Consider the following 26,469-nt stretch of genomic DNA (forward strand, 5'->3'; position numbering starts at 1 on the left):
TGGTAACTGACCCAGTGATGCATTCTTTACCGGCTTCCTTCCTCTCGGGTCTCATTTCCCCACTCTTTCAGGTGCTTCCTGGAATCACCTCCCAGGTACATTACTTCACTTGAATCCTTGTCTCAGAGTCGGCTTCTGAGGAGCCCAAACTAAGACAACCACTTGCTCACTGTCTGGTGTTGGGTGTTACCTAACTTCCCTGTGTCTCTCTGTTCCCATCTGTTATAGGAGGGTAATAAGAGCACCTGTGCCTCTTAGAGTGAATTGGTAAAGCTCTCAGTGCCTGGCTAAGAGAAAGTGCTTAGCAAGGGGGATGTACTACTATTATTACTACCTAAAATTCCCAACTGTGGGTAGGTGCCCCACAGTTGGGAGCTAAACTTTCTCTGGGTGCCCCCTTCTTCTTGCCTCTCCCCTCTGATGCCCCCACCTACCCTCTGAGCTCCTTCAGTCCCACTTCTTCCGCCGTAGGCTGCCTCATGGGATTCAGGTGCCCAGGATCACCCCACCCCTACCACTCCCACTGCAGCCCACCCTGCCCATCACACACAGATCACGTTGCCTGCCTCTGATGGGAGTTGCAGATGCCCAGGTAAATAAGTCTTCTGTCCTAATGACATCTTGGGATTCTCCATGATGCAGGATCACCATAGTCATCCAGTCCAGACTGGAAGCTCTTAAAACGGAGGCTTCTCATCTCTGACTCGGGTCCAGCATGTTCCAGTAAGTGTGGATTGTTAACCGTCACTGCTACCTTTATTGAGCACTTACTATGAGCCTGGGGCTGTTGTAGGTACTTTCTCTGTATTCATCCTTGCACCCACCCTATGAGGTATGTGCTATTACTATCCCCATTTTGCAGATGAGAAGCCTAGGACAGAGAAGTTAAGTAACCTGGCCAAGATCACACAACCGGCAAACAGCAACCTAACTCCAGAGCCTCTCTTACTTTTCGTGATGCTAAGCTGGTGCAGGGCTATCTCGTGCCTAGAATGAAGAATACTGGCTTCCTTGCTTCCCAGCTGAAAGTCCAAAGACCAGTCTCTCTTTGCCAGGTATTTTGCTATAGCAAGTTACCCATCCAAATCTGAGGCCCAGATCTCACCTCACCCTTAGCTGTGGAACAGGAATATCAAACAGGAAGGTCTCATTTATTCAGAACCCTGGCAGCCAGAACAAGGGAGAAAAAGCACGTGTGAATATATAGGTTGTCTTCTCATTTTATGATAAGGAGAGACTTGACAGGTTCAGGCCAGTACCTGAGGTTTCTTTTCACAAGCAACGTATGGACTAGAGATTGCAAACTGCTCCCTACCCATCAGATCCAGCTCATAGAGCATGTGTGTGCCTTGGAAACTAAAGGAATTGGATGGCTCCTTACCACGGTGTAGCAAAAGGCTGGGGCTAAGCAGAGCCTCCTGGCTTTGTGGGGGGAACACATGCTGTCCACTGTGCCCAGCCCCACCCCTCCCCACTGACTCTGTGCTCTAGAGCTCCTCACTGACCACGAGTGAGTTGCCATTTATCATGCAACTTGTGCTGGTGTTTTTCTCACGTCCAGCTTGTCTCATTCATGCATTCATTCATTCATGCAAAAAAGATGTTTTGAACACTTACTGTGTACCAGGCACCATTTGGTTTCGGTGGGGTGGTGAGGGAATGGACAAACTATAAACAGAACATGAAGGTAGAGTATAGTGTATGTTAGTGATTAGTGGTAAGCAGAAAAATAAAGCGGTGAAAGGGCCCAGGGAGAATCAGGGTTGGGGTAGGATGGCCAGAAAAGGCTATATGAGAAATGTGACTGAGTTAAAGCCCAAAGGCAGTGAGGGAGGGGCTTTGGGGACATCAAGGGGCAGAACACTGCAGGCAGGTGGAACAGCAAATACAAAGGGGACATGTACACCTGGTATGTTCCCAGAGTAACAAGGAGACCAGTGTGGCCAGAGCAGAGTGAGTGAGAGATAATCATACGAGTGAATGGAGAGCCCTGGGGGGTTGAGACTAGACTGGATGGGGCAAGGGTGGACCAGTGATGCCCGTCAGGAGGCCACCACCCCAATCCAAGCAACAGATGATGCCGCTGAGGCCAGGGTGGTAGCCGTAGAAATAGAGAAAAGGCAAAGATTGGAGATGTGTTTTGGACATAGAACCAGTCAGAAATGGGTGATGTGTTGGATGTGGGAGACCAGTTAGGACAAAGCATTGAATTTGGACCAGGGAGGTAGCAGAGGAAGAGAAGAAAAGAGGGTGGATTCTGGAGATATTTTGAAAGTAGATGATCCATGCCCTGCCGATGGATGGATGCGGGATTTGAAAGAACAGAGTCAAGAATGACACCGAGTGTTTTGGCCTGAGCAGTTGGAAGGATGGAGTTGCCATGTGCTGATAAGGGGAAGCTGGTGCGAGGAGCAGGTTTGTTGAGGGAAAGCTTAGGATATCCGTTTTGGAGAAGTTGAGTCTGAAGGTGCCTATTGGACATCTGTGTGGAGTTGCCGAGAAGGCAGCCTCCTGTGTAAAACAGAAACAGAAAACAGGTCAACTCACGTGCCTGCTCTGATTTGGTAGCCCTGTCCAGAGTACTGTGTTGACATTTTTAAAAAATTATTTTAAAAATTATTTATTTATTTATTTGGTTGCACTGGGTCTTAGTTGCGGCAGGCGGGCTCCTTAGTTGCAACATATGGGCTCCTTAGCTGCGGCATGCATGTGGGATCCAGTTCCCAGCCAGGGATCAGACCTGAGCCCCACGCATTGGAGCGCTGAGTCTTAACCACTGCACCACCAGGGAAGCCCCGGTGTTAACACTTTTTAAAAAAAAAATAAATTTATTTATTTGTTTATTTATTTTTGGCTGCGTTGGGTCTTTGTTGCTGCGCGCGGGTTTTCTCTGGCTGCGTCCGGCGGGGACCACTCTTTGTTGCGGTGCGCGGGCTTCTCATTGCGGTGGCTTCTCTTGTTGCAGAACACGGGCTCTAGGCGCGTGGGCTTCAGTAGTTGCAGCACGTAGGCTCAGTAGTTGTGGCTCGCAGGCTCTAAAGCACAGGCTCATTCGTTGTGGCGCACGGGCTTAGTTGCTCCGTGGCATGTGGGATCTTCCCGAACCAGGGCTCAAACCTGTGTCCCCTGCATTGGCAGGCGGATTCTTAACCACTTCACCACCAGGGGAGTCCCCGGTGTTAAAATTTTTAAGCCATTCAGGCTCAGCGGGAAAGAGTTTCTTGATCAACAGTGAAACCTGTCTTGGGAGCTGGATAGACAAATAATGGCGAACACTGGGTGTAAGACATTCCACTGTAGAGTGGGAAGAAAATGTGAAAAATTCTATTCTATGTATTTTTGTCTTACTCTTTACATTTTCTTTGTATGTTCTGTAATGTACATAATATGTTAGAGTAGCAGGTTTGGACATAGTTTATAAATGAAGTATTCTGTATCCATTGGAAGAGTATGCTTAGTTTTTACTGAGGAATAGGTGAACAAAAACTTTTGGAGATTACTGATCTGAAATATTTTAAAACAGATGCTGAAAATAGTGACCTGGATTACTGTAAGCCTTGAAGTGTCTCCTGAATCCTAAAAAAAAAAAAATGTTGTTCAGTTTGGTTTAAGGCTTAATTAAAACAATTGGCTTTCCAAAATACCAGTGTTATCAGAGACTTTTTTTTTTTTGGCCACAGCGCATGGCATGTGGGATCTTAGTTCCCTCATCAGGGATCAAACCCGTGCCCCCTGCAGTGGAAACACACAGTCTTAACCATTGGACCACTAGGGAAGTCCATCAAAGACTTTAAAAAAGGGTGAGGAACTGTTCTAGAGTAAAGGAGATTAAAGAGGTAACAATGCAAACACAATCCTCGAATGGATCTTGGGTTGAGAAAGCAAAAAGCTATGAAAGGCTATTACTGGAACAACTGGGGACCTTTGTATGTAGATTGTCTGTGGTATTGTATTAGTATGCAATTTCTAATTGGGATCATTGTTTCATGGTTACTGGGAGACTGTTGCATTCTTAGGACACACAGGCTGAAGAACGTAGGGGTAAGGAGTCATGATGTCTGTAATTAGGTCTCAAATAGTTCAGCAAAATACACGTAGGAATTTAGGTGAAGGGTGTGTTAGTGGTCACTGTGCTATTCTTGTAGCTTTCCTGTAGTTTTGAAATATTTCCAAGTAAAAATTTGGGGGGAAATAGTATTTATATAAGTTTCTCCAGTTCTCGGAAAACTAGGAATCCGATAAAGGCATGTTAGACCGCTTTTCATATACTGGATTGTTTCATTGACCAGAACACTTGTCGTCTTCATCCCTTCTGAAGCAAAGAATTTGCCAAATCTTTCCTACCACTACAGTAATCCCTGGCATTTTATATTTTCCAGGTGCCTCCACGTCCATCATATTACATTTATTATCATAAATAGTCCCTATAGATAAAGAAATTTGTGCCTGTAAATTCCACAATCACGATGAACTTTTTTTTTCAATGGCTCACCATATGCCAGGCACTGTTCTGTGTGTTTGACACGAATGAGTGCATTTCATCCTCCCAACCACACTTAGGGGAGGTATTACTGATAGTTAATTCCACTAGGGGATTGTAAGTAAAGAAAAAAGTATGGGAGACCCCTGTAAGTTAATAATCACTTAAGAAAGCAGGGTTGCAAAACCGAGCAGCCTTGCTTAGCAACAAAACCCTGCAACATAAGCACGGTTTCATTACTATCATTCTCATTTTCAGAAAAGGAAACTGAGGCACAGAGAGGTGGTATAATTTGCCCAAAGTCACACAGCCAGGGAGGGTGGAGTGACAGAGCAGTGTGTCCCCGGGCCCTGCAGTGTTCACCACCAACCCCCTGACCATGTACTTCACACTGTGATCTGGGTCATCTAAGTCTGTTGGAGCTGCCATTCCAGAAGGAGGGCTTCTGGTCCTCAAATTTCGCTTTTCTCTGAGGGGTTCCGGGTGTATGTTCATAGGAGAAAGGGTAGTCCTTGAAAGAGGGAACAACGACAACAGCAAAACTACCATCTTTGAATGCTCATATGGGCCAGGCACGGGCAAGATGCTTTCTGCCTGGTTAGTCCTCAGAACCCCTGTGCGGGGTAAAACTATTATTATCTTCATTGGACCAAAGAGCAAACGGTGGAGCCAGGCTTTGAACACAAGCAGCCTGACCCCGCAGCATTGCCCCAGCCCCCCACCCAGGCTGCCTTGCCTCTACCTGTCATCTCAATGGGTCTGAAGGTAACAGCTATAGAATGTAGCCTGTGGGGTGATGGGCCTCACCCATCACCTTGTCCACCCCCTCAGTTCTCAAATGGGGACGTTTCAATGCTGAAGAGGAGGAGGAGTGGGAGAAGGAAGAAGAGGAAGAAAGCATTGCATCCTTCCTCCTTGGGGCTTTTCATCTGGCCTGTGACATTCCATTCCCACCCCTCTAATTTGCCATTTCATTGAGCAACTTTTTCTAATTGAATGCACCTGGGCAGAAACTCCTCCCCATATTGGCCCTGGTCAGTGCTTTGTCTTTTTATTTCTTCTTTTATGAAAAATACAAGGGGAGCCCCTATTTCTTTGAGGTGGAGGTGCTTGGTGAAGTTCCGAAGCAGATCAGCCAGCCCTCCAGAAACTCTTCTGCCTTGGCGCTGTGTTGAGCTCACCTACCTCCTTGTAGGACAGCCGGCTTGTAGCTGACCTTGGCCTGGAGGCCCAGGATGACTCTGCTCTGGGCATGGCAGTCCCAGCTAGGGGCGAGGCAGAGGTATCCTTCAAAAGGCCCTGCTCACCAGGAGCCACCTTCCACTGGGTGCAGGTGTTCCCCTTCCTCAGTAAACCAACAACTAATAAGTCAATTCGCACTCATGAAGGAGCACAAGAGGCAGTAGGATAAAGTAGTTAAGAGCATGAATTCTGCAGGCCGACTCCCTAGGTTGAATCATGCCTCTACCACTTATTAGCTTTGTGACCTTGGGCAAATTATTTAGCCACTCTGAGTACAGGTTTCCCTTTCTGTAAAATGTGGGGAAATAATAATGTACTTCTGAAAAAAGTAAAAAATACTGGTGATTTACTGTCTCATCAAAGATGCACAATCTTCTTAACTGAACAGTCCTACTCAATAATTCTGAAAGTAAAGAAACATCTTCCTTCAGGACAGATCTGGTTTCTGGTTATGTATTTAACTTCAAAAGCTACATTTTTTCGTCCCCCTAAAAGCCCTTTACACTTCAACATCTTTGCCTCCCCATAACTTCATATCTAATCTTTATAATTTTAGATTCATTGTTCTCCTTAACAAAAGAGTGCAATGCAATGATTAGTTAACTAAAGGAACTTCTTGTTTGTATTTTTGAAGAGAGTAGACGACTTGCAAGATCAGACAAGGTACACAGCACACATTCACGCTGACACAACAAGAGCTGTTGAATTTAAAAATTTATGCAGATTACTAATAAACCACTTTTCATCTCGCCAGTTGGTAGAGGTGCTTTTTTTTTTTTTTTAAGTAGATATCTAATGTTTGTTCATTAGATTGGTTCAGCCTTTCAGCAGGGAAATTTGGTAATAAGAACTGTATCAAAAGCCTTAGAATGTTTCATAACCTCTGATTGAGAAATTCCACTTGTAGAAATTAATTCACTTCTAGAAATAATCATGAGTGTGCACAAAGATATTACCACAAAAATATTTTACAGTATTATTTCTAATAGAGAAGAACTAGAAACTATCTAAATTGCCAACAATACAGGTTTGGTGAAATACATTATGATCTGTTCACTCAATGGCATACTAGGAAGTCATTAAAAATATGTTGAAGAATATTTAATGAGATGGAAAATGTGTTGACAGTATACTTTTTAGTGAAAAAAAAACAGCTTACAAAACTTTGCAGAATGATCTCATTTTTAAAAATATATGTGTTTATTCAGAGAATAATTTTAGAAAAATAAACATTGACATTTTAAAGGGTTATCTGGATGGTGCAATTGTGAGTAATTATCATTTCCTTTTTTGTGTGACTTATCAGTATTTTCTGTTTTCTACAATGCAGATGAATATTTCCGTGATATGAAAACAACAAAAAATTATTATATAAAAAAGAACAATTCATTGAGAAAATGCTTAACGCAGAGCTTGCCTCTTATATAGGGTGTCATTGCTCTAGTAACTCGCTTCCTTAGCGTCTACTCTCCTTGGAGGACCCCAGGAGAGGTAGGGATCCCCAAGGCCTCCTCACATTTGGGGCATTACTGGAGGCTTGTGGTTTGCCTCCTGGTCATGTGGAATCCAGCTTTGGACAAACTGCAAAGTCCCAAAGTTTGGGAGGTAGAAGAAATGGCAACTGGAAGATTTTATATAGAGTCTGAGCAAGAAACTCCTCCAAAAAGGAGCTAGTTTTGGACTTCCATGGTGGCGCAGTTATTAAGAATCCACCTGCCCATGCAGGGGACACAGGTTCGAGCCCTGGTCCAGGAAGATCCCACGTGCTGGGGAGCAACTAAGCCCGTGAGCCACAACTACTGAGCCCACATGCCTAGAGCCTGTGCTCCGCAACAAGAGAAGCCACCACAGTGAGAAGCCAGCCCCCTCTCGCTGCTACTAGAGAAAACCCGTGCACAGCAACGAAGATCCAACGCAGCCAAAAATAGATAAATTTATTTTTTATAAAAGAAACTGGTAAAAAAAAATATATATATTGATTGAAAAAAAGAGGAGCTAGTTTCTCTGCCCATGTTTTCCTCAAACAGAAACTAAGGCCGACTTCAGGGTTTGTCCAAGGCCACACAGCCAATTTAATGACAAGGTGAGGCCTTGAAGCCATGGCCTTTCCACCCTGTTGTATTTCTAAAATGTATTGATTTAGACTATCTCTTCTCACACTTTAATATGCACAGGAATCACCAGGGATCTTGTTGAAATGCAGATTTTGATCCAGCAGGTCAGGGATGGGCCTGAGGGTCTGCATTTCTAACCAGCCCTCAGGCGATGAAGATGTTGCTGGTCTGGGGATCAGTTTAAGTAGCAATGGTGTAGAGCACAGATTCTAGAGCCAGATCGTCAGCTTCCCAGTCCTAGCTCTGCTGCAGACAAACTATTATCATAGTTACTGTACTTCAGTTTTCTCAACCGCAGAATCAGTATGACTTAACTCCTAGCTTTTTCGTGAAGATTTAATAAGTGCTTAGAACACTCTTCACTAAGAACTAGCTGTTTTATTATTATTTATATTCCCTAGAGCAAGCAGCCAAGGGCGAAGCACGGTTTGACGAATGAATGAATAAATAAACTTTGGAGTCCTTCCTGGGCGACTGGAGTCAGAGAAGCAAAATGGGAGGGGCTCGGAGGTGGGGAAGTGGCCCACCTCGAAAGAACTTCTCTCCACCGGGTGGTCAGAAGGACCCGGAGCGCCCGGAAGCCGGCCGGCCCGCGCCGCGGGGACCAATGCGGTCGCCCGGGGGGAGGGGGAGCGCCCGCCAGCCCTTTCCGTCTGGGCGCCGGAGGCCCCGCCCCCTGGAACGTCGCGACGTCCGAGCATTCCACGGTTGCTACTCGGTCGCGAGGGGCGGGGCGCCTGTCAGGGAAGCGGCGCGCTCGGCGGCGGGGGCGGGCTGAGGCTCCGCCGCGCAGTGCCAGCGCCAGCACTAGACCCGCGCCCCGCGCTCTCCGGCCCGCCGCCTGCGTTCTGGCTCGCGAGCCCGCACTCCCGCCCTGCCCGTGCGCTGCCCGAGTATGGAGCTGCTGTGCTGCGAGGGCACCCGGCACGCGCCCCGGGCCGGGCCGGACCCGCGGCTGCTGGGGGACCAGCGTGTCCTGCAGAGCTTGCTCCGCCTGGAAGAGCGCTACGTGCCCCGCGCCTCTTACTTCCAGTGTGTGCAGAGGGAGATCAAGCCGCACATGCGGAAGATGCTGGCGTACTGGATGCTGGAGGTACCGCCCGGAGGGTCTCCCCTCCCCCGCCACCCCGGCGTCCCCGGCTTGGGACATCCTGGTCCCAACAACAATCAGCAAGATGTTTCTGTGGCGCAGATCCTCGGGGCCTGGCCTTTCACTCCTTTCACTCGTGCACCCTACCCGGCTGCCTCCCTGGTGTCCCTTTCTTTCCCTTCTCCAACCCTGACTTTGACTGCCAGTTGTTTGGCACCCCAAGTAACCCTCTCTTCGGGCCGGAAAAGCGGGACAAGGGCCACCCTCTCCCCTCCGGCTTCTTTCAGCGTCTCCCCCCTCGCTCCCCCGCCCGGTCTTCTAGGGAGAGCGCGCCTGGAAAACCCTGGGCTCGGCCGCCCCCGCCGCAGAGCCGGTTCCTGTGTGTCGCGGGGTTCTGGCGGGGAAGGCGGTGGGGTGGCGCGCTGTTCCGGCAGTCAGGGAAATGAAAAGTGCGGGAGGCAGCCGCTGGCGTCTCCTCCCTTCCCTTTGGGTGTGTGCACTGGGTGGCGGTAATGGGGTTTAAGGTCCCAGTTCTCTGGCTCCCGTGGGTGACTCTTCCGTCCCCTCTCACCCTCGGTATTGGTGGGGGGGGGGCAGTCTCAGTTTGGAATCCTTAAGGGAGGAAGCCTCTGGCGTACCCCGCTTCCCCCCACCCCCGGGGGGAAGGAGGCACCGCAGAGGAAGTGGAGGGGGGACAACACCTTGGGGAAGGCGCATCCTGCGTATTAGTCCTTGTCACTGTAAGTACACCTACCCCCTCCCGATTCTTGCTCCCTATTCCACTTCCCTTCAGCGCACCGCCCCCCCCCCTTTAGTGCTGCTGCGTTTCCTTTGCCTCTGCCCCAGAAGTGACTGTGCGCCCTCCCCCAGGTGTGTGAGGAGCAGCGCTGTGAGGAGGAAGTCTTCCCCCTGGCCATGAACTACCTGGATCGCTACCTGTCCTGCGTCCCCACCCGCAAGGCGCAGTTGCAGCTCCTGGGTGCGGTCTGCATGCTGCTGGCCTCCAAGCTGCGCGAGACTACGCCCCTGACCATCGAAAAACTCTGCATCTACACCGACCACTCTGTCTCTCCCCGCCAGCTGCGGGTGCGTGCATAATCCTCCCCACCCCCCAACACACACTGCCTCCTCACTTACCAGGAAAAGGAAAGCTAAGACCCTCAAGAGGCTTTCTGTCCCTGGGGAGGGTAGCAGAGGCTTTTTTTTTTTTGATAAGAGATGGGACAGTGTGGTGTGATAGTCAGGGTAGCCCCAAGCCCAGGCTTGCACTGCCAGCGTGAACCAAACCCCTTCTCCTGACCTCCAGTGGGTGCCACTCCTTCCTGGTCTTTCCCCCAGATAGCAACAAGTCAAACTGCATGTCTACACTCACTAGTACTTTGCCTCTGGGTTTACACAGCCACCATGAGTTATTTATTGGCAGCAGCAGGACATGCCTACGCACCCCCCCTGGAGTGGGGGAGTGGAATGTGCTTCATGTGGGGGAGGGGGGCCGCCCTGGTTGAGTCTTTATCCCAGTGTGTGGACTTTGTGATTGAAAAGCCTCCCAGAGCAGATTATAGCCAGGGTTGCTGTAAGGAAGGGCCAAGGCGTTTCATCCCACCTTCTTTCCTTCCTTTTATATCCCAGGAGAAACAGCTCCTTCCTAATTCTCCATTCGCTAGCCTCACTCTGGGAAACTTGAGCAGCTGCTTCAGGCCTGTGGAATCATCTCTTCTTTTCCTCTTTAGCCAAAGGCCAGAGCTGAGGCACAGACTGGGGCTGAGCTGCAGCTGCTTCCGATGTGATAATGATGCCCTGTCCCCTGGCCCACCCACTCTGACCAAGGTCTTTCATAACACTGTGGGGAGCTGCTGTCACTCCTGTGGTTTGGGAAGTGGCTCCCTGGGCCTCTTGCTGGGAACTTGGGCTGGGCTCTTCCCGAGGCAGGACAGGGGAGACACCGGTTCTCTTTCCCCACTGAGCCTGGAGAGGAGGTGGGGGAGCCGCTTGGATCTGGAAGAGGTTATTTAGGGCGTGCAGATCGTCTCCCGAGGGGCGGGGGTGGGGGGAGACGGGTGAGCTGGCACCTTCCTCCACCTTGCTCTACAGCGGCCCAGTCTTCTCTTGACCCGGAGAGGAGTCTCTGGGCCCCATCTCCCGGGGAGGAGGGCAGCGTGCAGGCTGCTGTGATTGGCTGGCCAAGAAGCCAGGGTACTGGGGCCCCCGAGTGCTGCTTGTCGAGGAACGGGATTCCTCTTCCTGCCAAGTAGCTCTCGGAGATGGGAGTAGGAGGCCGGAGTTGGGAATCCGGGAGGCCCCACAGCTCTTTGTGATGAATCTGGTAGTTTTTGGCAAGTCTAGTTTTTGGTAGTTTTTGGCAAACCAGTGGAGCTGGTTTTCAGGGCTAATGAGCAAGATGTGTTTGGAGGGGTTTAGGCTAGAAGGTGACTTCTTTTTGTGAAAAGATTAGGATGGCGTGTGTGCCTTTATGTGAGGAGAGTTTTTCAGAACAGGCCAAAAGTCCTCCCCATGCCTGAGCTGGGGGGTGGAGTATGCCGATCAATGACTTCCTAGAAGGTCAGAGTTGGAAGGGACCTCAGAGAGCTCCAGTCAGTCCAAATCCTCATGCCACAGAGAAGGTTGGGGCCCAGAGAAGGAAGGAAAGAAAGGTCCTGCCTTGGCATTGCACTGAGGCTGAGGAGAATTTGGGTGTTCTAGCACTCAGGTGGCCTTAGAGGTTAGGGACGTGATGGAAGCTGCCAGGGGTGTGTTCTTGGCCAAGTGAGGGCTGAGATTCTCAGGGGCTGCCCTGATACAGGGTAAGGTGGCTGCCCTCCCTCACGCAGGACCCTATGCCTCCCCACAGGGAAAGCCCCACTCCAAGTTGCCTTCTAGATGTTTCCTTGGATGCTAGGTGCTTTCTGTTCACTTCTTTTTTTCCCCTAAAGGTTTCTTTTTTTTAAAAAAATTAATTAGGCTGCATTGGGTCTTCGTTGCCACATGTGGGCTTTCTCTGGTTGCAGCGAGCAGGAGTTATACTCTTCCTTGTGGTGCACAGGCTTCTCATTGCGGTGGCTTCTCCTGGTGCGAAGCACAGGCTCTAGGCACGCGGGCTCAGTAGTTGTGGCTCACAGGCTCTAGAGTGCAGGCTCAGTCGTTGTGGTGCATGGGCTTAGTTGCTCCGCGGCATGTGGGATCTTCCCGGACCGGGCTCAAACCTGTGTCCCCGGCACTGGCAGGCAGATTCTTAATCACTGTGCCAGCAGGCAAGTCCCTCTGTTCACTTCTGAGTTAGGAGTTTGACCACTGGGACAAGCACCGGGAGTAGAATGCTAGCTTCTCTGCCCAACTTCTTCCCGCTCCAGGCTGGGCTGTTTTCTGTGGGGCTCTGTGAGAGGTTCAAGAGGATGACACCTAGGTGGGGGCCAGGAGAGGGACAGTGTGACTGGGGGCCTAAAAGAGGTTGGATGGGGTTGCCATTTCTACCTCAGTAAGGGGTCAAACCCATGAGTTCCTTCCTGAGATAAAACAATGAAGAAATCCTCATGTGTGCAACTCAGAAGTGGGGCCAGGGCTGGGAACCCCAGATGAGTGGATTGGGGTGGGGCTCCCAGCCTCCCTCCAGGACCTAGCAGGGGTATAGAGGCTAGGGCAGGCAGAGAGATGGTTTGATCCCTCAGGGATCATCTGGACCCATCCTGTTTGGTTTGGCCTCCACTTCTCTTCCTAAGACTCAAATGGCACTAGGCACTATGGGTTCCAGCCAAAGAGGTAGAGTGGGGTGCTCTATCTCAGCCCTACACCCCAATGTCCCACCAAGGGGATGTGGGTTGGGTTGGGCAACCTCCACTTTGAGGAACCTCAGGGTTGGCTCAGCAGCTGTGTCACAGGAGGTGTGGCCTCATGCTCACCCCAGTTGCTTCAAAGAGGTGTGGACTTGGATGGGATGCTGAGTTGGGGGCAGGCTAGTGAGCTCCCCTTTCACAGATCCTTGGGATTATGGAGAATCTTTCTGCTTCGTGCCAGAGGAGCCTCAAGTTCATGGTGATGGTGGCGGTGATCTGCTGCTGCAGTCTTTTCTTTCAACCCTGGCTGGAGAAGTGCTCAGAGCCTTGCAGGAAGTCAGGAGAAGGCCTGGATTACTGGATCCCAAAGATAACCCAGCAGGATTAAAAGAGATAATTCTTGTAAAGCATGTAGTTCTGGCATCTAGGAAATGATCAATAGGGCTCAAAGCAAGTGCCCCCACCTCTTCCCTGCCACAGTGCCAGTCCTTACATTCAAAAGCAGAACTGGGGTCCTGACCTTCAAGTGTGATGCGCTTCCCTCCCTGTGAGACCTCTGCTTTACTCCCTCCTCTTCCTTTCTTTAGCCACTGACCCTACCCTCTTCCTCAACCTCCAGGACTGGGAGGTGCTGGTCCTGGGGAAGCTCAAGTGGGACCTGGCTGCCGTGATTGCCCATGATTTCCTGGCCCTGATTCTGCACCGGCTCTCTCTGCCCCGTGACCGACAGGCCTTGGTCAAGAAGCACGCCCAGACTTTTCTGGCCCTCTGTGCTACAGGTAAGGGTCCCAAACACATTTTTACCAAGCTGGGGAAATCAGAAGACTTGGAAGGGTGAGCGGTAACCAGGAGATTCTGGTTTCTTGAACTGAAATATTGGAACAGATTTCTGGTTTCTTAAAATTTCTTCTCAAAATTTATTTGTGAAAATTCTGTTCCCTCTGAGCCCCCAGTCTCAATACAGAAAAGCAGCAGAGCTGTATGGGATCTCAAGAGACCACCCCCCCACCCCCCAAGTATGTAGGTGGGTCACTGAGAGCTTAGAGAGAAGTGACTTGCCCAGGGTCTTACAGTGACTAAGTTGCGAGCAGAAACCAGGTCTCTTAACCCTGATTTTGTGTCCACACCAGGAAGAGACTCATTCACTCCCTGGTCCCTGGCCAGCATCACTTACAGACCACCCTGCTGGACCCGACCCTCTCCAGTAAAGAGCCCCTTTCCTGCCTTTCTCCCCTGCTATCTGACACCACTCGCTGCTGGGGTTTTCAAGAAGACCCCTGCTCTGTTCACACGGCCTGGCACTTCTGGGTAATAGAAGGTGCGTGCTGGTTGTTATCCTTGAAACCACCCTTGCCTCATGGTCCCCTCTCTTTCCAAGATTACACCTTTGCCATGTACCCGCCATCCATGATTGCCACGGGAAGCATTGGAGCTGCAGTGCAAGGCCTGGGTGCCTGCTCCACATCTGGGGATGAGCTCACAGAGCTGCTGGCAGGGATCACAGGCACTGAAGTGGTGAGTGCTGGGCAGCTGGGCAAGTGGCCTCAGTTCACGAGGCAGCGCTATATTCCCTGAGCCTCCAGCAGAGGGAGCTGTCGCCCCCCCACCCCCGGCCCCGTCTCCACTCCTGGTTTTGAGTGCCCTGCTTTTGGGGCTTCTGTGGCCTTTTATCTCCTTCCTTGGTCTGGAGAAGAGCAAGTGTCTTGGGCGGGCTGAAGGGCACTGTCCCTGGGTACCCTTTTCTTGCCAAACGGTGTGCAGGAGTGGGGGTGGGGGATTTGGTGTCAGATGCTGGGCTGCTCTCACACCCTCTTGCCACATCCTCTTGCCAGTTTCTGAGAATTGAAAGCTGATTCCTGGGGTTGGGCTGTGGCCTAACCTCCCCAGACTTCCCTGTGTGCTGGGAGGTGTCCTCCAGCACCTGCTGCCACATGCTATGGGGGGTGGGACGTGGACCTTCCTCACCGTTCCCCCTTGTTCCCAGGACTGCCTGCGGGCCTGTCAGGAGCAGATTGAAGCTGCCCTCAGGGAGAGCCTCAGGGAAGCCGCCCAGACCTCCCCCAGTCCAGTGCCCAAAGCCCCCAGGGGCTCCAGCAGCCAGGGGCCCAGCCAGACCAGCACTCCCACAGATGTCACAGCCATCCACCTGTAGCCCTGGCGAGGCCCCCTCGAGTGGCCACCGACAGCAGAGGAGGGGACACTGCCACCCCCCTCCCTGCCTGCAGGAACGAACCATGCCACAGCTGAAGCCCGAGGGGGCTCCTTCCTACTTGCCTGTCGCAAGCCGAAGGGGTCGGGTCCTACCTGTCCCTGCAGTGTGCACTAAGGGGCCTGGCCAGCTGCGGCGGGTGGCCGGTCAGGCTCCTCCTCCTCCCTGCATCTGACCAGCTCAGCCCCCATCCCGGTCCTAGCTGGGGGCGGGCCAGGCTGGCCAGAGATGAAATTGAAGTCTGTAGAATACATGTGCCAGCATTCCTTTTGGGGGCCCCCTTATCTCTGGGGCTCTCGTGTTCTCAACTGCCAAAGTTGAACCCGGGCCCTCGGCAGTGAAAGCGCGGAGTCCTAACCACTGGACTGCCAGGGAATTCCCTAGTTACTGCATTTGGATTGGGGTCTTTCTGAAGAATCCTCACATGTTCTAGACACATGTGAGAAGAAAGAGTGGACATCTCCTCTCAATGCACTTGGAGGCCCCTGCATAATCCATGCTCTCAGCTGCTCCTAGAGGGAGGGGCCCTGGCCTCTGTCTGAGGGGCAGGAACCAACCTCCTCGCTTTGCTTTCTGCTCAGCTTCTCCTGTGTGATTGGGGGGTGGAGGGGCAGTGCTGAAGGAAGAGGTCGTTTTAATTTATTAATTGCTTTGAGTACAGCTGTAAGAGGGTGTGGTGGGGCCCATCTGCCCTGAGTGGTGGGGACCCTGGTGGTTGCTGCATTCCTCCCCTGTCCTACGCTAGAGGATCTTCACGGCCCAGGAGCTGCTACAGCCTGGGGTGGGGCCACGCCCTCCTCTCCCTCTGGCCCTCTGCTCCATCCTGCAAGGCTGGGGGATGAAGTAGCGATGACCTGGAGGTGACCGAGCCCCCTGTCTGGAGAGGGAGGCAAGCCCTGTTGACACAGGTCTTTCCCGAGGCCACAAGGTCCAGGCTGGTGGCCCAGGACCATCATGCTACCTTAATAAAGATTCTGAAATAAAACTCTCTTTGGCTTCTTGGATTGGATGGCAGTGTGGGCAAAAGCCTATATCTAGAGGGTGGAAATCAGTGGTCTCAAGTAGGGGTCGCCAAGCCTTTTCTGTAAAGGACCAGAGTAAATACTTTAGGTTTTGTGGGCCATATGGTCTCTGCCCCACATACAGTCAGTTTTGCTTCATAACGTGATCTATGCATTCCTAAAAATCACCGCACCATGCAAAATTGCACAATAAAAACCACAGGGCTTATGGGGAAAATGGGGCTTGAGGCACTATACTCATACTTAATGAGGGAGACTTGTCTTTTAAAAAAAGGAAAGATAGTGCTTTTACCCATTAAATGGTTAAAAACACATACTGCAATAAACATGGCCCTTTATCTTGAAAAACAAACAACACCTGAAGTCTGCTGTGGAAGTGGAGGTCGGAAGGATGTGGAAGGCGGGTTGTAACACCAGATGTGGGTGTGGTACCAACCCGCAAGGTGAACTGGTGTCGCTCGCACATGTCTGAGGTATGTGCGTTCCGTGTATCATCTGGCTCAGCTCAGCCGGGTACAGTTTTCTGCTTTCACCTAGTGTTTCTCAAAGACAAAACTGCATATAAATGTGAAATTTGCTTTATGATCAAATTCCTCCCAAATACAGTAATTAGGCTGGAACGAATTCACATTCTCCAAAGCACGTAACAAGGGTTCTAGCCAGACTGTACTCGCCTCTGCTGCTGTGGCATGAAAGCAGCCAGAGAGAACCTGGAAATGGATGGGTGTGGCTGCATCTTAATAAAACTTTATTTATGGACACTGAAATCTGAATTTCATATAATCTTCACCTATCACAAAATACCCTTCTTTCAATTTTTTCCCTAGCCATTCAAAAATGTAAAACTTCTTAGCTCACGGGCCATAAGGAAACAGGCACGTGACCCTGGTTTGCCAACCCTTGGTCTAAAGCTTTCATTAGCTAAGAAAGTTAGGGCACTGGTCTGGCGGTGACCCCGAGCTTGACCTTTCTCGCCTCTGTATCTCCACTTTCCTCTAGGTGCTTTCTCCTAGCTCTTCCAACCACAGCTGAGACCATCTTGTGAACAACCTCCTGGTTGCTGGCATTCTCCCAAAGTAGCCTGTGTCAGGGGAAGGCAAAGGCTGTGCCCTCTAGGGGCTGGCAGGGTGGGTACAGTCTCGAGAAACAAACTTGTCTGAGGGGGCCACGGCTCCAATGTAAACCGGGGAAGAAACCACTGCTACACAGGAGCAGGGATGCAGTGCCCACCTCCACAAAAGAGGGAAAGCAGAAAGATCTCCCATCCACCACATCAAAACACTGAAGTTCAATAAATACCTGCCTTTTGTTTTTATCTACCTCCCAGTGAACTGACACAACAGCCTGAGAGAAAGTACCCACTCCAACCCCCAGCTGGGAAGTGGGACTGTTAGGCTGTGGAGTTTCAAGTCAGGTCCCAGAACTGAGCAGGGATGCAGGCCTAGAATGGAAGAGAGAGCCGGCCAGACTCAGTTCTCCCTGTCAGGAACTGGGGAATCAGAGGCCCGTGACCTCTCGTGGCCCTGAACTGGGTCTTCGGCTATAAAGGCTCAGTGTCACCTTTAGTCAGCAGCAGGGATCCTGGTGTCCTCCCATGCCCTGCAGACCAGGACGAGCACTGCTCCGTCACTCCATGGTGATGGGAACATCTTCTACATCTCGGGGGATGGCACTCTGAAGCTCACGCCTGATCTCGGGGGACAGCAGGGGATGGGGCTGCAGCCGAAGCAGTTCCAGGAGGGCCTCCTTCTGCTCTGTGGCCAGGTCAGCCTTGTAGCGCTGGACCAAAGTCAGGAGGCACTGGTGCCAGAGCACGGGCAGCTCACGCTTCTCCGTCCGGAAACCCAGGAAGTGGAAGACCAAGGCGTCCAGCACCCGGTAGGGCAACGCGTACTTCTTATCCAGCAGCAGCCTCAGGAAGATGCTGGTGGCACCGCTGTACTCCATCTCTGCGATTTTCAGCATGGCTGCACTAGTGGGGAAGGCAGGTAGGGAAACGCTGGAGGAAGGCTTCTCCTTTTCTGGCCCTTACACTGTGCTATCCCTAAAGGGGGAATCTCCGGCATTCTTTTCACCTCCCCTATCTCACTCCCTGGACTCCAGTTACCAGCACTACGCTGACTCACGCCAAATCCCCACGTCTGGCTCAGACTGCTTGTCTCAGTATTCAACTAGAATAGGTCCTAATGTCCTGAGATCTCCACCCCTAACTTACTTTCTTCCCATGTTCCCCATTCTTTCATTCATTCAACTATTTACTGAGCACCTACCATGTGCCAGGCCCTGGGACCTTGTTCCTGTGGGACTGACATTCTTGTGGAGTAACGATACACCCACTGGCTTAAATGAGCTGCAAACCCAGGGCTATGCTTAGCTCCTTCCCCACTCTGCCCCCCCCATCCCCAGTCCTGGGACTCTGCCGTGCGGAGATCCGCCAACCAGTGGTCCTCCACCCCCACCGACACTACCTGGAGTGCAACACAGGGATGGAGCACTTGGTGATGATGCTGCCCACGATGATGGCTTCCCGGAGGGTACAGGTGCCCGACTCGCACAGCGGGATCAGGATGCCTGGGGAGGGGCAGAGGGGCAGTCACTCTAAGCCCAGAGTGAGAGAAAGGAGGTACTGCAGGAGCTCCAGCCCCTCCCTTTCGTAAGTGCCTCCTGGGTTCCCACCTTTAAACCAGGCTCCAGGCTTGAATAGAGCCTTCTTCAGTGCCATGTAGAGGTGGAAGTTGAGTCGCTTGTACTCAGCAATGTCATCTCGCACCCGGGGGAGCAGGACCAGGTTATAGAAGCGCTGGGCCATACGTTCCTTTAGGTTAGAGGCGAAAATCCTAGTGTTTTTGGAGGAAAGGGGGGAGATCCCAGGTCACCTGATAGTCTGGAGCTCGCCTTTTAAATATCAATGTGGATGGTACATGCAAGAGATCGGAGGGTGTGTGAAGCGAGCTGGGTGCATGCAACACCCAGGTCAGATGAGAGAGGGAACAGGAGGGGCTACGAGATGTACCCAAACAGGGTGAACACTGTCTGTGTTTGGGGTGAGCCAGAGCTCTCCCAGGCAGACAGGTACCCAGCTGTTCACCATCCCCTCTCCATCATGGGTCCCTCTGTCCTGCTGTCACCAGGGACTTGTGCATGCCTGGGGAGCCACAGACTTTTGAGGCCACCCTGACACCCTAGGGTTGTATCCTGGTAGTTTTGAGCCTCTCCCCTGGAAAGTCATCTCAGGATATTCTTAACAGGGTCTCGGCTCCAAAACAGGAAACAGAAAGAGCTGGGAAAATGATGACATAAAGAAGCATAAGACAGCGCTGTGGGGGCAAAGCTAGGATGTAATGGCAAAGGGAAGGGAAGCCTGCCCTTCCCACACCCAGCCCTTCCCTACAGACCCAAAGCAGCCCTGACCCCCATCTGCTCTACCTCGTGGCTTGGTACATGGCAGCAGCGGTCCAGGCCTCAGGCTCTGTGACGTAGAGGATTTGCTCCCAGTTGGAGAGGGCAGGGATGATCTTAAATGCCTTGGGCAGTTTCCCACTGCGGTACTTAGACAACACCTGATGATGAGAGAACAAAATCATCATCGTCATTAACATACACGATGTTTACCAGGTGCCGGGTGCCAGGCACTTGTCCGGGTGCCTTTCATACATTAACTCACTTAATCCTCACAACCACCCTGTGAGGAGGTGCTATTATCATCCTCATTTTCCAGTGGGGAAACTGAGACCAGAGAGTCACGTAAGCAGGAGAGCAGGACCCTGGAGCTGTGCACTCTGACCCCTGAGCCCGCTCTCAGCCACCAGGCCTTATTTCTACGAGAGATGTGGGCACCCAAAGCCCCTGTGAGGGAGTCCCATCACAGCTCTCCTCTCAGCTCTTACCTCCCGGACCCCTCTGTAGACCTCCAGGACCCGGGGGTCCAGCTGGGGCACAGGGAAGCCTGACACCTCGGACATGACCGTCTCGACTTCCGTCTGCTTCTCAGTTAACTTCTCCATGATGATGTCAGCTAGGGTGCGTCTGGGAGAAAGGGAGGGAATGGGTGGGAGTGCCGTGCTCTCAGTCCAGGAAGCTCTTGACTCCCCACGCGGTCCCTTGAGAGCCCCGATAAACTTGCAATCTTGTTGGGACACGTGACCTCAGTCCCCTCTGGGCCCAACAACCCAGCACAGAAGACCTGGCAGTCAGTCATTCAGCTCAGGATGGAGCTGACAGTCGTGTGTGGAGGCGAGGAACCTAGCCTCTGAAGTCAACCTGCCTGGGTTCAGGTCCTGGCTCCTCTGCTCCCTGCATGACGCTGGGCATGCTACTCTGCCTCTCTATGCCTCAGCTCCCTCCCCTGTAAAACAGGGATAATAACAGTACCTACTCTCATAAAGTTAACATGAGGAGTAAAAAAGTTAGCGTACGTACTCTACCTGGAACTATCAGTGATAGTAGTAATAAGTTTGTGACAAGTGTTCCTATTTCAAACACATCCATCACATGCTGCCAGTGTGCTGAGGACTCTCCAGTTATAAAACCCTGGTCTGACCTCTCCAGAGTACCAGACACACCTCAATTATATACCAAGATTTCTGGTAGCTGGGACCATTAGGGAGAGACGATGGCACACACTTACCCCCCTTTTAATTTATTAAAGTTTATGGAAAGAGGTCCAAGATGAAAGATCTTTTTTTCCCAGCCTCCTTAAGCACAATCAGACCGTGATGATTCAGAATTATCATTACATTGGGCTTTGGTGCAATAAAGGTGTCTCCAGGGTCTGCTGAAGTCTATTTAAAATGGCTCCTTAAAATAGATAACTAGGGCTTCCCTGGTGGCACAGTGGTTGAGAGTCCGCCTGCCAATGCAGGGGACACGGGTTCGTGCCCCGGTCCGGGAAGATCCCAGATGCCGCGGAGCGGCTGGGCCCGTGAGCCATGGCTGCTGAGCCTGCACGTCCGGAGCCTGTGCTCCGCAACAGGAGAGGCCACAGCAGTGAGAGGCCCGTGTACCGCAAAAAAAAAAAAAAAAAAAAAAGATAACTAATGAGAACCTACTGTATAGCACACGGAACTCTACTCAATGCTCTGTGGTGACCTAAATGGGAAGGAAATGCAAAAAAGAGGGGATATATGTACACATATAGCTGATTCACTTTGCTGTACAGTAGAAATTAACACAACCTTGTAAAGCAACTATACTCCAATAAAAATTAATTAAAACAAAACAAACATGGCTCCTGTCTTCCCAGGGCAGGACTTCCCAGATGTGCCCTCACACTGTCTGTGTGACACCCACGCGAGGTATTGTTATTCCCATTACTCAGACATGGGAACCGATATGCAGAGGGGTTAGTAACTCACCCAAGGTCTCACAGCTCACGAGTAGGGGAAAGAGTCAAAGCCTGGTCTTTCAGGTTCTGAAGGTCAGGCACCTTACAGTACATATGTGCCCCCAAACTAAATGGCCTCTGACTGCTGAGCTCACGTGGATCTAGCCTGCTCTCTGAAGATGCCAGCTGTCACCCCTCAAGACTGTCAGGAGCCCCTGTTCCTAGTAGCTTTACTTTTCTGTTGACAACAAGCTGGAAAACCATCTTGCCAAGCTTGTCAGAATGGGCTGCGAAAGAGGAGTTACAGCCGCTGGGTGGGAACCTGAGAGGCTCTCTGGTGGGACCAGCACGCACTTTGTAACATCCACCTCAGCTGCTGCGCATCACACTGGGAAAGGGGCTCACGGCTTCATCCTGCCTCTCAAATACACGGCCATGGAACTTGTCATTCAGCCTCCCTGCCTTCCCACAGTATTACTAGCAATGAGACATGCATGAACCCAAGAGCCTGAAGAACCAAGAACAATGTCACATTAACATCACATGGTCAGAATGAACTGGTCGAGGGCCCTTATCCTAGACTCCCCTCTCCTGGGCCAAAATCCACGGGCTCCAGAGTTTGAACACAGGAGCTTGAAAGCCTGCATGTTTTGGACCTAGCATTTACTACAGATGAGAATGAGTTAGTGGTTCTAACTGTGGGGTGCCCCCTGGGGGACATCTGGCAACGTCTGGAGACAATTTTTGGTCATTACAGCTGGGGGGACGGTCACTACTGGTATCTAGTGGATACAAGTCAGGGATGCTGCTAGATATCCTAAATTGCACAGGACAGCCTCCACAGAAGAGAATTATCCAGCCCAAAATGCAGAAGTGCTGGGGCTGGAAAACCCTGGATAAAATGAAGCTTAGGGTATGAAAAAGATGTGGCCAAGGAAACTGAGCTCACCACTAAGAAAACTGAGCACACCAAGACCAAATGCAATGGGACAGATCACCCAGAGAGAGAACAAGGCCTGCAACTGTTTGCCCAGGTAATCCAGGCAGTTCTAAGGCAGGCAGACAGAGGGGGGAGGAGGTATTTTGAGTCTGGGTCATTCTCATTAAGAACAGTCCTTTGAGGATGGGCCACTTTTGTCAAGGCGGTTCCCCACAACTCGCAATGCTCAGGCCCTTCCCAAAGGAGCGGAATCAAAACACTGCCAGGACACACGCTTCTCTGCATATAAAGTTTCTTCTCTATAAAGTTGCTACCAGGACCCACTCTCCCAAATCCCAGGCCGTGCCAGCCCTACCTGGCAGGAGGGTTCTTGTTCATGAACATCTCAATGGCCCGCTCATCCTCGGGGTCCACAACCACCTCCGCGTGGTAGTCTGGCCCTGTCATGGTGGCAGCCTTCTCCAGAGTGGGCCACTCCTCGTCATCTGATCCATCCTGTGGCACTCCTGGACTCAGAAGAGGGGAGATGAAATGGGTGAGCAAGGTAAGCGATGGCTTAGGAATTCAGAGGTTAACCATCATGTATATGGTCCAGGGCTGGCTTGTAATAGACACAGATGTGCAAAGTGAAACAGGTGATGCAAATGCTACCTTCCAGTCCCTGGGGGGCGCACAATCTTGCTTGAGAAACAAAATGTACACATATGAACCAATGAGACAGTGATAGTAGTAAATAACAGTTAACACACTATACTCAGTTATATAGCACAAACTCTTCTAAACACTGTACGTAACCATCATAAACCCAAGAAATAGGGACTATGATTATACCCAGTTTCAGATGGGGATGCTGAAGCGCAGGAAAGGTAAGTGACTTGCCTAAGGCAGGCGATCTAGGTCTAGACTGTGCATTCTTCACCTCTTTTACACGCATGGTAGGGCTTGATTATGTGCCAAAATGAGTGGCAGAAATGGTATATACCACAGGCACCCAGAAGATGATGAGTGCAGAGGATGGTTAGGCTCTGGATAGGCAATATGGGAAATGAAGGCGTGTTTTCCAGACCTGGGTAACAACACTGGCAAGAGGGCTTCGTGACAAGAGTGTCTGTTGGGAATTCCCTGGTGGTCCAGTGGTTAGCACTCTGCGCTCTCACTGCCGAGGGCGAGGGTTCAATTCCTGATCAGGGAACTAAGATCTTGCAAGCTGCATGGTGCGGCCAATAAATAAATAAACAAAACTTTAAAAGTGTATAATCAATGGTTTAAAAAAAAAAAAAAAACCCAAGAGCGTAGACAGTTGCAAGAAATAAGGCTAGATGGGTAAAGTGAGGCCAGGCAGTGAGTTCAGATTTCAACAGACCAACCCATCTGAATAACCGATTATTGGAAGACTACAGCTGGCTGGGCGTCTGAAAAGGGAGGTAATAATCTAAGTGGGGAGATAAAACGCCACACATGAACAGGTCATTAAGAACAGAGACTGTGTGATAAAAGCTAAATAAGGGGGGAGGGGAACACGTACTAGCTCTTTTGTCTCCACATGCTAACTCCCAAATCTGTACCTGTAGGTGGACCTCCCTTTGCTCCAGACCCTAACTCCAGCTGCCTCCTGCAGAGCTGGGTCATGGATGACCCACAGGCACTTCAACCTTCACCTGTCATCAACCACACTCACTCCCTTTCCCTCCTAGGTCTACGCTACTCACTGTGTTCCACATCTAAGTAAAGAGCACCACCATCCAGCCAATACTAAGCCAGAGCCTGGGCAGCAGGCCTGCCTTGTCCCCTGCCCTCACTCAAAACATCCAATCAATTACCAAGTCCTATTCCATTGTACCTCACAGAATCCCTCTTAAAGCCTTCACGCCCCCATCAAAGCCTAGGTCAGTTATCACCTGTTGCCTGGATTAATTCGACAATCCCCTAACTGGTCCCCATAGTCTCCAATAGCTCCCCATTGTCTTCAGGGCAGCCTACAAGTCATTTGTAGCTCTCGCTCTGACCTACCTCACCATCATTCATTCAGCAAACGAGTGCCTGCTGTAAGTGAGGCACTGTTCTGGGTGCTGGAATATAAGTGAACAAGAGAAACAAAAACATTCTGCCCTTATAGAGCTTACATTCTAATGGCGGAAACAGACGATGAACTAATATGACATATATTACGTTTAAAAAAGACAAATGCCACGACAAAAGAAACGTAGCAGAAGAGAGAAGCTGGAGTGTGGAGACGGGTGGGGGTGTTGCAATTTTTAATGGAGTGCTCAGAGCAGGCCTAGGGGAAGCTGAAAAGGTCAGACTGACAAAAGGTATAGATCACACAGGTCTTTGTAGACCACTGTAATCCTCGAGCTGTGGAGCTGAGTGGACTGTAGCGGGTATGGGATACTAATTAGCAGGCTACTGCAACCATCCAGGTGAGAGATCATGGTGGTTTGAACAGGATGCTGTTCCCAGATGGTGAGAAGTGATCTGATTCTGGATATATTTTTAAGGTAGAGTCAACAGGACTTCCCAATAGATCAGACGTGGAGTGAGGAAGAGAGCAGTCCAAGGTTTCTGTCTGGAGCAAATGGAAGGACATCATGCCATTAACTGAGACGAAGGAGACTGTGGGTGGAGGTTTGGCAAGATGGTCAGGATTTCTGTTCTGGACATGTGAAATTTGAGATGTCTCAGACATCAAACTGGAGAGGCTGAAGAGGTAGCTGAAATATAAGAATCTGGGTTTCATGGAAAAGATCAGGGCTAGAATATGAACTGGGAAGCAGTTACCAAATACATGGTATTTAAACCTGGAAACTGATGATAGCACCAGAGCAGTGAACAGAAGTGAAGACAAGAGGTCCAAGGATGGAACCCTATGCCACTGCAAGAGGTTGGTGGCAAAAGAGGAGCCTGCAAAGGCTACTGAGAGGTGAGGAAGTTGTAAAACAGGTATGTGATGTCTTAGAAGTCAAGTAAAGATACTGTAGTCAGGAGGCTAGTGTTCCATTGCGAATACTGCTCACAGGACAAATGAAAGATGAGAGCTGAGAAACAGATTAAGCAACTTGGAGGTCAACACTCCCAGCCTAATAAGAAAAAAATTGACCACCTTTTAATTAATCTCTCTCCCTCTTTAGCCCCTAATCAATATTGTTCTTTGTGCTCAGAGCACTCCCCACTTTTCAGGTCTTAGCACAAAGGCCAAGCAATCTGGGAAGCCTGACCCCCAAGACTAATGCAATTGTTATCAGAGAAACTACACTTTATCACGGAGTGCATTATTCTAATTGTCCATTTCATCGTCTCTCTTCTGGGCTAGATTGTAAGATCCTGAAGTCAGGTATTCGTCTATCTTGTTTACTTTTTTACCTATACCATCTAAACTCCTAGCACAGTGGAATGTACATACTAGACATCCCATAAGTATTTACAGAACAAATGGATAAATACTAGCAGAACTTAGTGGCGTGAGCAACCACATCCTGTTGGCCTAACCTTGGGGGTGCCTAAAAGCGAGTGCCTAAAACTAGGAGTGGGAGTGGAGGACACTGGCCACCCTCATTCCGCCTCAGGGCTGGGTGTCCCATTCCATTACCTTTGCAAGAGTGTAATACGGCCCCCTGTTTTTCTATTCCAAGCTATTCCCCTTCCGGAACCTTTCAGCCATCCACCCCAGCTACCCACCCTCTTCCTCGTACCCACCCCGGCCACTCACCCAGCCGCGTGGTGCGCTCCCGCGGCGCCGCGGGCCTGCCCCCGGTCCCATGCTCGGCCTCGAGTTCCTCTTGCTGTTGCCGCGCTTGCTGCAAAATCCGTCGGGTCAGCCGGGGCCCCACGTACTCTTCCTCCTCTTCTCCGGTTCCACGACCCCGTCGCTTTTCCCGGGCCCCTGCCCGCACCGCGTCCCTAGCCAGGATTTGCTCGGCCAGGGGCGCATGCTTTTCCTGACCCCCGGCCCCGCGAGCCGCTTTCAATTTGGGCATTTTTCTCGAGAGCCTTGCCGGGAAGTTTCACACGTGTGGATGGAGAAAAAGCCCTGAATGCGCTTGCGCAGTAACCTCCCAGCGCCCAAGATGCCACACGGAGCTCACAGCGCCCCCTCGCGTTGGGAGGCCGGGACTGCCACCAGCGCCGCCCTATCGCCTAAAGAGCTCACGGGTCCTGGAGCTGGATTCCCGAATAAACTCATTGCATTTAATGTTGGCTTCTCTAAGTGATGGCAGTCCGAGCCACGCTTTCCTAGCTTCATGGATCTAGGCCCAGTGTTCCCAGTCGAACGGAAATTCCCCGA

The 26,469-nt window shown here is 50.9% G+C and overlaps 2 protein-coding genes across 4 annotated transcripts in view; one reads left to right on the forward strand and one right to left on the reverse strand.

Annotated features, from left to right (window-relative positions):
• The window catches only part of CCND3 (cyclin D3), an 81,233-nt gene extending 65,346 nt beyond the window's left edge, over positions 1–15,887 (forward strand). The window contains exons 1-5 of one of the 3 annotated variants that reach the window (XM_033864265.2): positions 8,580–8,929; positions 9,797–10,012; positions 13,313–13,472; positions 14,072–14,208; positions 14,678–15,887. In XM_033864265.2, coding sequence (XP_033720156.1) covers positions 8,732–8,929; positions 9,797–10,012; positions 13,313–13,472; positions 14,072–14,208; positions 14,678–14,845 — 879 coding nt within the window. In that variant the 5' untranslated portion in view covers positions 8,580–8,731 and the 3' untranslated portion in view covers positions 14,846–15,887. Of the gene's footprint in view, positions 1–8,579; positions 8,930–9,796; positions 10,013–13,312; positions 13,473–14,071; positions 14,209–14,677 lie in introns of those variants that run through there. The other 2 variants (XM_033864266.2, XM_033864267.2) reach the window with 2 other exon arrangements.
• Positions 15,888–16,486: 599 nt separating this feature from the next.
• On the reverse strand, positions 16,487–26,447 carry BYSL (bystin like). The gene is made up of 7 exons (XM_033864261.2): positions 25,894–26,447; positions 22,543–22,693; positions 19,812–19,950; positions 19,351–19,484; positions 18,601–18,761; positions 18,393–18,495; positions 16,487–17,896 (listed from the first exon to the last, which is right to left on the reverse strand). Exons 1-7 carry the CDS (start codon positions 26,159–26,161, stop codon positions 17,551–17,553), a joined length of 1,302 nt encoding a protein of 433 aa, XP_033720152.1. The 5' UTR covers positions 26,162–26,447; the 3' UTR covers positions 16,487–17,550.
• Between the last annotated feature and the right edge of the window lie 22 nt (positions 26,448–26,469).

Source organism: Tursiops truncatus, chromosome 10, assembly GCF_011762595.2.
Source record: "Tursiops truncatus isolate mTurTru1 chromosome 10, mTurTru1.mat.Y, whole genome shotgun sequence".
NCBI lineage: Eukaryota > Metazoa > Chordata > Mammalia > Artiodactyla > Delphinidae > Tursiops > Tursiops truncatus.

What these genes read in the sequence shown, in the direction of transcription:
- BYSL (XM_033864261.2), bottom strand. Translation starts at nt 26,161, where the DNA reads ATGCCCAAATTGAAAGCGGCTCGCGGGGCCGGGGGTCAGGAAAAGCAT. An exon ending in GGAGCGCACCACGCGGCTGG is followed by an intron (nt 22,694 to 25,893) that starts GTGAGTGGCCGG and finishes TTCTGAGTCCAG; the next exon opens with GAGTGCCACAGGATGGATCA. An exon ending in GCCTGGAGCCTGGTTTAAAG is followed by an intron (nt 18,496 to 18,600) that starts GTGGGAACCCAG and finishes GCCCCTCCCCAG; the next exon opens with GCATCCTGATCCCGCTGTGC.